This window comes from Hypomesus nipponensis, chromosome 26 (assembly GCF_054491055.1).
Source record: "Hypomesus nipponensis isolate SF chromosome 26, ASM5449105v1, whole genome shotgun sequence".
Lineage (NCBI taxonomy): Eukaryota > Metazoa > Chordata > Actinopteri > Osmeriformes > Osmeridae > Hypomesus > Hypomesus nipponensis.
In genome coordinates, this window is record NC_140386.1 from 7385848 (window position 1) to 7400521 (window position 14674).

Genomic DNA, 14674 nt, shown 5'->3' on the forward strand with positions numbered 1-14674 from the left:
TTCACTCTGCAGTGTAGTTTACAACACTCAATGCGAGGCTGCCCCTGTAGGAAAAGCACAGGTGGTTGGGTACACATGACGTTATATCCGGGTTTATCAAACGATGCCGAGATCACGAGGCGGTCGATCTTGCAAGTAGGTTACATCAGTCCTCCTGTGAGAACAGGCAATCTGCTGTCCCGACTCCCCAGAACCGCCGAGCCGTAGAGTGAAACCTTTACGTATGCCGTGTGACCCAGGCAATGGCATGTTTACCAACACGCACCAAGGACAAACGTGTCGTTTACTCTGGTATTGGGAGCCAAGCTGATAGGGATTTACAGTAAAAACTCTAGTCACATGTCTACAACCTTGGCTAAAAGATAAACTAGCAGTTGGGTTTATCATGCGCGGCTCCAGCGTGTGAGGATAGGAGAGATAGTTGTAGGTAATCAGCCCTTCCCCCGCATGCTATCAGCTAAAACTGAAGAATAAGATGAGTAATGAGGTTCAAAGCATTTTATTGTAGTTTTTGTAGAAAACAATACAAAATTCTGCAACAACAGTCAAACGTTGCTTTAAGTGAACTGCAATCATTCACATGTTACAGTAAAGTGCTTATTTGAAATCAAATGTATTGTCTTCGAATAATGGTATATCTAATTTTGTTGCCCATTGACTCTTGGGCCAGGGGAGGATTCAGACAGTGTTAAAATCAAGAGTGCCAAAAACACCCGTAAAAAGCCTCAAGGATTATATTAACCATATTGAAGTAGAAACATTTCCCCTCAATTTAACCATGTATAAAAAAAGTTAATTATTGTCTTTGAGAACTTAATGTTTTGCCTGTGGGCTACATTCAAAGTGTGGGGAAGTGGATTCTAACAATACAGTTGATTCATTACCAATAGTCACTTTCCTTACTTCAGAAAGACATGTATAAAATTGAGGCTTGTATCAATTCTCTCCCACTAAAAACGCAGTTCAAAAACTACTGCATTAGACAAAATAATAAGGTCGAAATGGTTATGACCGAAGTCTTTGTGCATTTCTGAGAATCCCATCCCTAGCAAAATGTAGGGACAAACTTATCTGATGCTCATGAGGAAAAAAAGGCAGAGAAATACTGAATTGAACAGGTATTTTCAAACCCAAAGATTGCCTTAAATCAGCTTAATGCTTTTTGTTCAGATTCATGACAGCAAGGTAGCTTCCCAAAGAATGAAGAAACGGCTGCGTATACACAAATTCAAGTAAGTCTTACTATAAGACATAAAAACCCACCAAGATGCATCTGTAGAAAAGATAAAGAACAATTACAATCAGTGTCCTATTACCAGCAGAATGGGCCCTTTGACACTGTTCGGGAGCCAGTTTCCAGAGTACCACTCATGGTACTGGCAGAACCACGTTGACATTCACAAGTTCACTATACCAGTTCTCAATGGTGATGGATTACACATTACTTTACCCTCTTTGGCAGATGGCTACGGTTTTTCCAAGATCCACCCCCCCCCCCCCCAATCGTATTATTTGTCAATTTCAGAAAGAGCTCAACTTATTCCAAACTGATCATTACCAACATTTCACATACAAAACTGTAAAAAAGAAAACGAAAGCCTTCACTGGGCATAAACATCGCTCCAGACATTTAAAAACCTTTTCACTTCCTCACCATACTTCCGCCACCTTCCTCACATACTCTCTGTACTATCAAAACAAGAACACAAAACAAAACAAGAAGAATAAAAAGGGGAAAAACAACCTGTGTTCCACCTGAACAGCACCTGCATGAGGTTCGTCATAACAAATAAGCTTATAACAGCCATAAAAATATAAATCAGTGTGGCACATTGACATGGAGTTAAACTAAATGAAACAAGACACATACAAAAATAATAGTAAACTTTTTAAACTTAATACAGCTATGTCTTGGAAGACGTTTTTTTTTGTAGTTTTACCATTTTCTTGGAATGCTTTCCATGTTTTTTTTTGTATAGTTTTCCAAACTCTCCGCCTTTTTTAATGCTAATCAGCTGACTTGAGGGAGCTTTCCCTAGACATTATAATAATAACGTTATTTATTTAGAATCATTCTGATGGCAGTCTGTGACCATCTAAATGGAGAAGCCAATTTGACCCTGGTATCTTAGCTAAGGGAACGGTTCTAAGCCACACCGGCCCAAATGTGCCTTTAAAACCAGACCGTGGAGGTAACTAGGGTTAAAATGACGTCTTTTTACTAGGTCCACTTCAAATGCATTTTGTCAACTCTTAACCCCCCCCTAAAAAACAAATTCTGTAATGTGGAACCATTAGCTACAACAGTAATATTCACTTAGAAACTAAACCAAATAATTTGCCCTTGCTGCTTTTCAGAAATCGTTTCCTCATTCTCTTAATGTCATGGTTTGAAGCTGACAGTGTCCGTATTGCCGAGGGACCGCAAAAGGACACAAGGAAAAGTAATTCATCACGGAACAAATCGAATAAGTTCTAGAAGGATCGTCAAGTCACACAGAAGATGCACGTGAATATTGAAAACAAAAATCGCCACAGGTAGCTGGCATAGATTCTCAAACTGCATTGCTAGGGGCAGCATACCTCAGGGCTGGTTGAGTTAGACAGACATTCTCTGGTACTCAAAAAGGTTGAAGTGCGTGGGCTATCGAGGGCTCATTATGTGGGCTTGAGCCCAACCATGGAGGCTCAGATGAGGAGTCTAGGACGATAAAGCAAAATATCTCTGAAAGCTTTAAGAGTCCTCGTTAGAGAAACAGACACACATGGCATGGACGTAGGTTCGCAACCTTCTAAATCCTCCCCCCACTTCCCCTCCTGACGAACACCCCTCATCCTGACATTGCATAAGCGTGTATTACATGTATGGGGCACAGGCACAGTGGATTCCCAGTTGTAACATATGGAAGCAGCACACTGAGTTCTCCTTTGGTGTCTGAGCTTGGTTTTTAATGTTCCGACTTTGTGGTTTGGGTTGAAAAATGGGAAAACAAAAAAAAGTAAAAAAATAAACGTATTTATTTTTCCGACCAACGTCTCCAGCTGTGGCTCCTGCAGCCCCTCGTCTGGCCCCGCCCCTTAGCCTGGCTGATGTGCTTTGAGACGTGCTGCAGAACAGGCAGAAGGCAGCTAGGAGGGAGAGAGGGGGGGGGGGGGCACAGGTAGCCTGCTAGAGGGGGGACATGCCTGTGTAGGTGGCTGAGGGAGAGGGGGGTCAGCGAGGGTCAGAGGAGCCAGACTGGAAGAGGTCGTCCGTAGATCTGAGGTGGGGCCGGAGCGATGCTGGATTGGGATCGGGGGGGGTGGGTGGGGTTAGGGATCAGGCACAGTCTCCCACGATGACGAGGGGGGCAAGGAGCTGGCGGAGTTCCGCGGCCGAGACGGGAGCCCCTTTGGGCAGGCTGCCCCTCTGCCTGCGCTTGGCCAGCTTGGACTTGGAAGGAGGGGAGAGGCGCATGGAGCTGGTGACGACCAGAGGAGCATCCAGCTGCTGCTGCTCCTCCTCCTCGATCACGTCCTGCTCGGCCAGCTGCCTGTTCATGGCCACTGCTTTGCCCGCAAAGAACGTCAGGTCCTTGGCACTGCTGGTTCTGATGAAAAGGAGGGCAGAGAGAGCAACATTAGATGAACTGTCAAAAAAAAAAAAAAATGACCAGCACTGAAAGATGAAATCGGAATCAAAACAACGGGAGGAAATGTCATGATGTTCCATCTTCAGACGGCACAGTTTTATGTCCAGAACATGCCGACAGGGAAAATGGAACGTACCTTTGATGCAAGATGGATGTTGGCAGTGTGTCAGAGGCGCCCTGAGAAGAGAAACACAGCAGAGAGACAAGTTAGCAGCAGGGTTGAGATGGGGAAAGGAAAATAAAAAAGGTGACCCACATATGAAGTGTTCCAGGCGGTTGGAACTTACCCCCTGCACCCAAGGGTGTCGCAGCACCTGTCCAGCGCTCAGACGATTTTTGGCATCCCGGACCAGAAGCTTAGAGATGAGGTCTTTGGCACTTAAGGAGATGCGAGCCCAGTCCTTCTCAGGAAACTCATACTTCCCTTCCTGGATGCTCTCAAACAAGGTGTTCTGGGAAAGAAAGAAAAAAGTTGTTCTTGTTACTTCAAACTGCATAGACCGTGACCCAGAGGAAACAGCTGGTTAAGACTTCACCGTTCCGTGGAAGTCACGTGTGTTTTATCATCATGTAAACACACACCCAGCCTGAGTTACAAGCAACACACACACACACACACCAGGATGTGGCTTCAGGGGTGCATGAAGAGAAAAAGAAGAAGAAGTAAAAAAACAAGAAGGCGGAGCCAGTCGTGGAGGGCTGTGCGTTGGCTCACCTGGCAGGTGTGGCAGGGCTCCCCCAGCTCCCAGCCACAGTCGCCCCCGCAGCGCCCCACGAAGGGCGGGTAGCCGCTCAGCATGATGTACAGGATCACGCCCAGGCTCCACAGGTCGCAGCGCTTGTCGTAGATGGTGGCCTCCTCGCTGAACGCCTCCACCACCTCCGGAGCCATGTACTCTGCAGAGCCACACTGGGGGGGGGGGGAGAAAGGGAGGTAAGTTTAGCCATGGAGAACTGAGAACCGTCAACGGCCGCCCACCCCCACCACCTGGCCCGTCTGCTGTGTCGACGGCACACGCGTCGCGGAAGTGAGGGCGGAGCTGCGCAACAAGCTGGCATTCCCTAAACACACTTCCATCGGAGAAATAAAAAGACACGGGTTTGTCGTTCTTTGCTGCAATGCCACTGCACAGGCACATGACATACGCTGGTCTGAGGCTGGAGGGGGACTGAGAAGGTTCACAGAGCTGTGTGAAGGGGGGGGGGGGGGCGGGCTGGTTGTTCACACTGTTGGATTAGTTCAAGTGACCCTGTCCCTCTTTTCCAAAACATCTCCCATCTTTCTTAGACATCCAACCACAATGTTTAGCATTTTTCTATCTTAGAACGCATGGGATTACGGTGCGTCCAGGCCTTCCTCATCCATCCATCCACTGAACAGCAGGAGGACAGATGGGCGGAGGAACATTCCGGGTGACTCACGATCTGTTCTCAGCACTCAGCTAAAAGCCCAGAGTGAGGCCAGCCTGTCTGGGAGGAGGCAGGATCAGCGGCTGTGACTGCAGAGGATGGAAACTAGGCCAAGGCTAGTGAGCTGGGCAAAGAGGATAGGCTCTCTGGGAGAGCCAATCACAGGCCTGAGCTGCTCAGAGTTGCGTAATGCACAAAAACACCGGAGTGCTGTTGTGATACTTGGGATGGAACAGAACCCAAAACAAAATCGAGTGGGTCGCTAGTTCAGCAGGACTGACGCATTCCTCTGCTCGAGGAAGGGAACAGGAAAAATAAATATGACTGTCCTGTTGAAAACCCTCTCCTAGATAAAACGTTTGTTATTTCTAGATTTATTGAAGGGCTACATTTCATAGGCTAGTTTTTGTTTTAGTTGGAGATGAACAGAAGAGTTAGCCAAGTACAGGCTTACAACACACTTGTCCCTAAGCATGTTGACTGACTGGTTTTCTCAGAACCCACTCTAAACAACAGTTCTCTTCTGGCTTGACAATAATAGAAGAGAAAAACACAAAACACACAGCCCATTTCCTTTATGATTATGCTCCCAATAGCACCTGCTGTATTAACAGACAGACAACCGGGGAGGGATTAACATCATAAGACCCCTTTCCCTCCCCAAAGAAGTCTTGTGAGCACAGCCCGTCTCCTCCCGCCTCCCGTTCAGAAGCCCAGCTGGCTATCCCAGCGCAGCCTCGCTGCACCCTTATGTAATGCCATTTTCGCAGTGCAGGAATCTGTGCTCAGACAAAGCCCCTTCTGTCAGCCCGGGCCCCAACCCCCCCCCACCCCCCCCCCTCCCCCGCAGTCACTGCCTCTACAACCCCAGGTCAGCGCCTACACTGCCTCTACAACCGACCTCTACAGCTACAACCACAACTTGCTAGATCAAATACGCGATTTATGGGCCATTGAAGAGCTGCAGACTCAGACTTATGTCCTCTTGTTAACAGCCTTTTGGGGTGGTTTTCAATGACTTAAGAGATAGCAGATAGTCTAACTGCCAGACAGGGGGCATTAAAGGCCCTCAGCATGTTATCAGTCAAAGGGGAGATAAGAAAGAAAATGTGAATAAACATCTGATAGAGTTGTCTTTAAATAATAATGGATTAAATGACATTATCAAACCTCTATCCTAAGCAACCCACAGTGGGGGGGGGGGGGAGATTTGAACATTCAACCGCTTCATTTAGTCAGTGTTCAACTAAATGATACCCATCCCTTTTAAAGAATGTTCCTAACAGACGTTGCTTGCTTGCAACTCCATCCCCAGTCTTGCGTCAGTCCTGCTGAGGGACGCAGATAGCAGATAATCAGCTGACAGTTTGAGGCTCGGCTTGGAACAGCAACCCCGGGCCTCTCCCCTGCCCCGATCACATGGTGAGTCAACGGCCCCCGAGTCAGCTGACGTCCCCGGCCGCTTACGGAAGGAGGCGTGGCTCTTTCATCAGCCTGAGGAGGCACCTGAACATCTGCCAGGCCTGACGACACAGCCTCTGTGAATCCCCGGGGGGGGGGGGGGGGGGAGGGTGTGTGTGTGTGGGTGTGTGTGTGTACACGTTTACATCTAGTTGCCTACTGCACATGCGAGGTTCGGTGTTCACGACAAGAGCGCTAAACAGGAAATCACCGCAACTCAGTTCTCAGAAGAGCTCGGACTTTCCCTGAAAAAACAAAACAGTTCTCGGCCACGTCTCCGCCCCCCCCCCCCCCCCCGCCCGCGACTGGGTCACATGTTAAATGCAAAACGCGAGACCAGGCGGCGATCAGATTTCTAGATCATGCTCTCGAGTCATGAGGACGGGCCGCAGTCCGATTCAAGTAATGCAGGAACATGACGGGTATGTCGAGAGAATGTCTTTGTAGGAACTGTCTCTAGTGTGCAGTTATTTGGGAAGGGAGAGAGAGAGAGACAGAGAGACAGAGCAGTGAAAATCAGATAAGATTGCCCCTTGTGATCGAGGCAAAGAAAAACAAGGGCAGAGCGCATGCGCAGCTCGGTGTTTTCACCACTCCCCCTGAAAATCAACTCCCCCTCCCGCCGTTCCAGCCAATCACAGCGCAGTTGCTAGGTACGGGAGCCAGACTCCCAGCTTCTAGAACAAGCCGCGGGGCCATGGGGCTTTTGTATCCGAATACAAAGAAAAGCGCAGGCTTGCAAAAGTGTGGTGAGAGAGCAGGGAGGGCGTGGCCTAGAAGAGGGGTGACTGGCAGGGAGAACAGTGGGTGGTAATGTTATGTTTGCTCTGCGAGTTCGAGTGGGGAAAAAAAAAAAAAAAAAAAAAAAAAGACCGATGTAGGCATGAGAAGACAGGCGTAGGAGGGTGTTGCGTTTTATTTTGCACACGGAGTGGGGCCTCACTCTTGATGACACACACACACACGTCGGCCTTGCTGCCTGAAACCAACAGCACAGCGCGTTCCCTCTCCAGCTTTTACGCCTCAAGGATATTCCAGTTCTCAAGAGTGACCTCGCATATCTACCACACTGAAAAGGCTTGATGATCGGAGCACAAAGAGAGCAACAGAGACCATGTCCATGGCCCAAGAATGGGGGCGGTGTGCATACCACTCACTCACACCCTGCCAGCCCCCCTCCAAGGAGTCCAAATCACACCGCCCCTCCCCTCCTCTCTCCCCTTCCAACACACGTGAGGACCCCCAGGCCCCACAACTACTACAGCCACAAATAGTCCAGGGCTCGGCTCTTCACAGCAGCCAGGATTGCTGGAAACAGATCAGGTTACAAACGCAAAAACCCCCCTCACAGACAAACCAAAAGCTCCACCCCCCCCCCCCCCCCCCCCCCCCCCATTCCCTGAGACCAGCGACGGCCTTCAGGGTCACCTGCTCTTGTCCGTCCACCGCTGAGACCCACTGGACACGAGAAGCCTCTTTATATACACACACACACACACACACACACACACACACACACACACACACACACACACACACACACACACACACACACACACACACACACACACACACACACACACACACACACACACACACACACACACACACACACACACACACACACACACACACACACACACTGGGAAGGGGTAAGCCAATACCTCTAGTGATCCAGGAAACATCTAAAAAGGCAAGGCCTACAGGAAAGATCAATGCATTCATTCCCCACAGTGGGTGTTGCTATGCGAGCTTGTGGTTAATCTGGGCTTCGAGGCTGTTGTGGTGTTTTGTTTGAGGACACCGGGGTGTGGGGTAGGGGTTGAACACTCCGGCTCGTGCCCTCCCTCCCCTGCCAGGGAGATAAGAGGTCGGATGTGGACATCAGACTGAGGGGAGTGGGGCTGGCACCTCCCTGGTCATATCTCTCCGGTGGCGATACCGGAGTTCATGAGTAGCGGGGGAACGGGGAGGTGCACAGGGGCGTGCGCAGACGTCACGCGTGCCACTAAATAAAAACTTCCCAAGTGAACTCTTCCTCTGTCCTTCACCTCGGGACAAGAGTGCAAACAAGCCCTCCCTCCTTCACCAATCAGGGTTCCTCACCAGGTGATGCCACCTGGCCTGGTCCAATAGCAGCAGGCCAGATAAGGAGTCATTGTGAAAGAGACACGCCCTGCTTATCCACCAAGGAGAAACAACAAGCAGGCAATGTGACTGAGATTAGTCTCCCTCCCTGGCTCTCTGGCCCTGTTTACCCTCTCTCTCTGTCCCCCCCATCTCCTAGGATGTGCATTAGCCTCCTCTCACCACGCCTATATTTATACACGAGGGCAGATCATAATTAGTCAAGGTGAACTGGTGATCGAGGAGACACACTAGAGCACAGAGCTTAGTGCAACATGGTAGAGGAAAACAGCACGGAGCAGATGGGAGCACAGTAAAGGAGAGCAAATCATAGATGAGGCGTCTTACCGGAGTCAGCAGCTCTGGGGTTGAGATGGGAGAACTATCGCTGTTCAGCTTGATCCCACTGCCCAGGTCGAAGTCACAAATCTTGACGGGTGAGATCTGAGAAGAGAAATATTCAATCGAAATATTAATGATTAGAATTCCGGATGTGAATAACACCAACGTGACCAAAGTGCATCTCATTATATACACACACAAACACAAATCGCTCATCAGGCGATTTACGAGCAATTCTACTCCAGATTAGCGCGCCCTTTGAACCCAAACCAACAGATGGATAATCAGACACGCCAGATTCTCACCTTCTCCGCATGTTCACAAAGGATGTTTTCCGGCTTCAGATCCCTGTGGGCCATTCCTGCACAGACAAGGAAGGCACCAGAGATTAGACTTGAAGAAAAGACAGGAGATGAATTTGTGTTTAGCTGGGCATGTGGAGGGGGGGGGGGGGTTGTAAAATATTAGCAGGCCATTTCTAAGGATTGGTTAAGTGGGGGGGGGGGGTCCAATGTCTGACAGGGTGTGGGCACGACACGTGAGCTCCATTCTACCACTTTACGTCCAGCAACTATGCTTGCCAAGCCTCGGACAGGAAACCTCACCCAGCCGAGTGTCAGTTGAACTCGCTCACAAGATTGTCTCTCTTCGTGCCAGAACCAGAACCTACCCTTGCGAAACCTCCGTCTCTATTTCCGCCCCCCCCCCCAGCCTTGCCTGGCCTGGCTGGATGGCCTTACCTTTGTTGTGCAGGAAGTCCAGAGCGCTGGCAATGTCCTGAACCACAATGCTGGCTTCCTGCTCGCTGAAGTGTCTTCTCTTGTGGATGTGAGCCAGGACAGACCCTGCGTGACAACACGTCCTCATTACACTGCTGCACCCTACAGCCTCTGAGGCCGCTGTGACTCCAGCTTGCAGCTCATGTTGCACTCCAGCGTCAGTGATCTACACTGGCACACCCGGTTTTTAGGGTTACGGGGGGTAACGGGACTCTTTTAAGGAGGAGATACCCTACCTCCTCTCAGCTTCTCAAAGACCAGGTAGAACTTGTCTTCTTCCTCGAAGAACTCCACCAGTTCAAGGATGTTTCTGCGACAAAACATTGTTTGTTTAGTAAATGCACATTACCAAAGCAACATACATTAAAAAAAAGCATGTAGTCACACCGACTAAGGGTTAGCCTTGACATCCAGGCCCAGTCAAGGTGAGGCTCCACCTTGCCTCGATAAGATGCCAGAGTGCCTCCAGGTGAGTGGGGGAGAGGTTTACCTGTGTCCCTGGCACTGGTACAGCATCTCCACCTCCCTGAAGACACGACTACGGCTGTGACCTGGTCTCTTCTCAATGATCTGGAGCAAAGTGGGAGAAAGTAAAAAAAGAACGACAGGTAAGGCCCCGGTAACACTCGGACATCATTGTAACAATCCGAGGCCTGTCATGTCGTGTAACACCCCTCCCCCCCCCCCCCCCCTCCTCCACCACTTTAACTAGTACACTTCAAAGACAACCTACTTCCTAGCCAAATCATAAGCCCAGTTGCCTGGAAGTCTAAAATGCGCCACACCTCTAAAAATACTGCATGGTTTGTAACCTATATTCCAGTCCCGGCTGCATCACATCAAAGAAGGGGGGGGGGGGAAACAGTTCCTTAGCAACACGCTCTGTTTATATCGATATAAAACGTCCCAGGACTGATACCAGAGCAGGGCCTAAATATAGCGCAGGGGGTTCTGCTGTGGGGGCTGTGGAAACGGGGGGCACGTCCAAGAGAGGAGTGCTGACATCGGAGCACTGGCCTGAATTTTCCAGCCCTCGTCGTTGCTGCACATTGTCTGCGTGTCGCTCTTCCTGCGAGCGGTATTACTGCCTCCATTGAACCCGGGCCGAGTCCGGGGTGTGTTTAGGATTAGCGCACAGACAAGAGGCCCGTGTGTTCGCCAAAAGCCCGAGCGATGATCCGACCGTCCCAGTCAGCAGCAGGCCTGACGGCTAGGTTGCCGGCGTCCCACGGCAACGCGCGCTCGGGACGCGAGCGAGCGTGGCCGGTCAGGGTAGACACCCCTCACAGGGACGCCATGATGGACAGCTAGGCTTGGGGCTTTTGTGACTGACAGATGATGTTGTGTGTCCTTTTGTCTGAGTGCGCCGAGCTGTGAGCGACCGAGCTTTACAGTTCAGTTTGTTTGGGGGGGGGGGGGGGGGCGTGCGCTTCTTGAAGGGGTATAAATCACTGCAGCCAGGCTACAGGAGAGAGCCTCACGCTGCAGGTCTTGTAAATCAATCGGAGCTTGGGATGGGCCCGGCCAGGAGCACGTCGTACACAGGGCCTCCCTACACGAGGGCGGGCATGGAGGCCTCTTCGCCTCCCTCTGTTGTTGTGTGCTCGCTCTCCCTCCCCTCTCACTCCCTCCCTTTCTCCCCCTCCCCCGCGGGTGTAGAGATTGCGACACCAGAAGCCTTTAGCTTCCTCCTGTCTACAAGAGGGGGGGGGGGGGGACGGGACGGGACATCTGGCAGTGGTATTATGAGCCCCTTCAAGCCCCAACTGACCTCCAGCCCCCCGCCGCCCCCCTCCCCCAGGGACTAGTTCTGCCCCAAGAGGCCCACTGATCTGTAAGCAAAAGCAACAGTTGAATACCCTAGCCATACATTTTTTTCCCCATTCAAAATGTATGAAAATATTGGCAGATTTCCCCTCCTCCATATCAAATTCAAAAGTATCACAAAACATGAACTGACCTAAATGCATGCTGAGAAGCTTTTAAAAAAAAAACTTGAGAAAAAAAAAAAAAAGAACATAAACAGCAAGTGAATTTCACAACCCCTACTTCCTTAAGGCTCAAACAGCAGAAGAAACTCAGGCAAGATGCCACAGGAATCCAACTGCTTTTCTTTTTAACCACGCCCCATAAAAAAAATAAAACTAAGAGAACTGAACAGAGAGAACAAAAGTATGTAAACACCCCAGGTCACAACCCTCACCCAGCACCTCCTTCCTCCCTCCCTCCCTCCCTCCCTCCCTCCCTCCCTCCCTCCCTCCCTCCCTCCCTCCCTCCCTCCCTCCCTCCCTCCCTCCCTCCCTCCCTCCCTCCCTCCCTCCCACTCCCGTATATGTTTTGGCCCTCCGAGCAGTACACACTGTTCCTGCCACTCAAACCCTCTCTGACCAATGAACGGCACGATAGGGGGGTGGATACAGCGTTCCGTGCATGGTGATTGGCTGACAGGACTCAGACAAACACAGCAAAGGGAAGCGTTGGTGCTAGTAGAAGCTAGCCCACTAGCCCTGCCTGCAACTCAGAGGCCTGGAAGACATCCGCTCTCACGTGCTGGACTGAACAAACATTTATCCATGTTCAGGGAATTCAACCGTGTCCTAAATTAAGGTTACATATACATTACTTTAAAATGGAGTGGTTTGGCTTCACGGGTAACAGACAAAAAAAAAAAAATCACATTGAACAGTGAAAATAGATGGGGCCAGAACATTCCACGACCAAGTCGTGTCCTCAATTCAGTCCTCAATTCGCACCTCGCGTCTAACGACGGAACGACCATGTCCCGTCGTTAGAAATGTAACATCTCCGTATTAAATCACAAGCCCAGGCCCTCGCAAAGGCAACAGGAAAGTGCAACGTGATAATATGACCCTAAGACATTCCCCATCCTCAGAGTAGGACGCAAACTTCAAACAGTCTCCTTAAGGACTGTTGGAGGAGATCCATCAAGTCAAAACAGCAATTAAAGTCTATAAACACCCAAGACGACACCCACAGGCAACCCAGATAGGAGGAGGTGTAGCGTTAAGTAGCTTACCTTCACAGCATATTCTTTATTAGTAATAAGGTTGATGCAGGTCTGGACTCTTGCATAAGCACCCTCCCCCAAGACGTCTTCCTGCAGTTGGTAGACATCTGGAAGAAAAAATGAACAATGAGTATCTTGATTTGAAACGTTTGCGAGATAAGGACAATCATCATCATCATATCACAATTAAAAAACAACATTGAAAGCCAAAGACGGCTCACCCTCAAATCGGCCAGAGAAACTGTCTGTTGCCCGGCAACGTTTCTTCTTCTTGTTTCTCTTCTTGGCATCGGGGATGTCAATTGGCTGGCTGGAGGGTTTATCTGAAGGCGGGAGTCAGCACAGCAGATTGGGACATGGGATTGTTTTCAGAAGCCAAATGACGATACATTTCACTGGTTTATACGAGTGGCCTACAATTTCCCCATCTGCCCAACTCTCAATTACACCATTTACCATAGCAAGATAACACGTCATAAAGCCTGATAAATTAACTATGCCAAATGGCAACTCTTATCGGTAGTTAAGGATTTACAATAACTAGTACCTTTGAAAAAAAATGTATGACCTTCAGCAACTAAACTCACCATGTCTTGGAGAGGAATCAAAATTGTAGGCCGAATCAAGGAGATGGGATCCAGTTTTAGAAAATCCATCCGACTCAAAGGGATTTTGACCCTAAGTGAACATAAGTTTTTATAGATAAAACATGATATTTGACACATTTTATAACACAACACATTAAGGAGGACTCATCAATTAAACATTGCTTTAGTGTGTCTCGGTTACTTCTGGGTACCAATGGTTAGACATTTTAAAAATAGTATATTACGTTAGTCACCCCCGCCCCCCCCTCCACTACTGCACAAGCAAACGTCACCACCTCACCTTGAATGAGCGATGGAATCCAGTGACTTCGTTTATCTTATTTTGCACCATTTTGCTTCGATTTTGGATTATTTGATTGACAGCGGCTGCAGCGGTTTGAGTGGTATTCAAATCAAAATGCTCGTCTCCGAAACAGATATTCGTCTCAGAAAAGGAAGCAAATGATCACTATGCTGGCTGGTTGAGTTGGTGTCTGTGGTGCTTTAAACGGGAGCCCTGAAGAAAAGAAGAAAAAAAAACCGTTACCGTGAATATTGCCATAATGTAGGCTTCATCAGGCAGGGGACGTTTTAATGCCAGCTAGCCAGACTAGCTTTACAATTACAACCATTCAATCATCCCGTGGAATGTTGTCAAAACAGTGTCCAAACTGTCCATTGCAACAACACACCATTTGCTCAGTAACAACAGCCTAGGTTCGTGCATGCAAAATGTTAGCTTGCAGACAAATTGCCAGTAAATTCGCGAATGAGCTTCCGTTTCAAACTGCTAGTTAAATACAATTATTTGGTTACTACATCGGCGGCCTATGCAGCCAATTATTCGAATCAAATATATCTGTTAACTCGAAGGTTGTCGTTAGCCAGTCTAAAATAGCTGTTACGCAGCACATCAGACCACACAGATTCGGCTATTTAACGTTACAATAATAATGTCAGAAAGCCTCCCTCTCGCATAGCGTGTAGAAGACAAAAACAACTGCAGAACATAACGTCAAACGCCGTTTAACTTACCCCGTTATAGATTTTACAGCTCCAGTGTTAGCGTCGTTGTTTTTGACCCACTGCTTTGAAAGCCGCAGAGGATGGTCGAGGGGTAAGCCTGATCAAGTGTATGGAAGGTGAGGATGTGCGCTACGTGACGACGTTTTATAAGCCAGTTCATGTCTCCGCCTACTGCTCAGTTAACCCTGCCCCTTTCGCCCATGAGACAGGATGACGTGTGGGTGGTGTGGCTTTGTTCCATTTCAATCCCTACACACTTCATGTTTCTTCTGCGCCTTCATT

The 14674-nt window shown here is 49.1% G+C and overlaps 1 protein-coding gene across 2 annotated transcripts; it reads right to left on the minus strand.

Annotated features, from left to right (window-relative positions):
* Positions 1-483: 483 nt before the first annotated feature.
* Positions 484-14540, minus strand: mknk2b (MAPK interacting serine/threonine kinase 2b). Of its 2 annotated transcripts, XM_084692481.1 has the most exons (14): positions 14402-14540; positions 13668-13883; positions 13367-13457; positions 13001-13102; positions 12789-12886; positions 10242-10321; positions 9988-10061; positions 9713-9817; positions 9278-9333; positions 8979-9074; positions 4348-4542; positions 3920-4084; positions 3769-3809; positions 484-3590 (listed from the first exon to the last, which is right to left on the minus strand). In XM_084692481.1, the coding sequence occupies exons 2-14, from the start codon at positions 13716-13718 to the stop codon at positions 3320-3322; spliced, it is 1425 nt and encodes a 474-aa protein (XP_084548607.1). In that variant the 5' UTR covers positions 13719-13883; positions 14402-14540; the 3' UTR covers positions 484-3319. The 2 variants fall into 2 exon arrangements, with proteins under 2 accessions (XP_084548607.1, XP_084548608.1); XM_084692482.1 differs by lacking the exons at positions 9713-9817; positions 14402-14540 and having other exon boundaries at positions 13668-13850.
* Positions 14541-14674: the final 134 nt, after the last annotated feature.

Coding starts and splice junctions, on each gene's coding strand:
- mknk2b (XM_084692481.1), bottom strand. CDS start 13,718: ATGGTGCAAAATAAGATAAACGAAGTCACTGGATTCCATCGCTCATTC. Junction 10,062..10,241: donor TACCAGTGCCAGGGACACAG/GTAAACCTCTCC, acceptor GTTTTGTCGCAG/AAACATCCTTGAACTGGTGG. Junction 3,810..3,919: donor GACACCCTTGGGTGCAGGGG/GTAAGTTCCAAC, acceptor TTCTCTTCTCAG/GGCGCCTCTGACACACTGCC.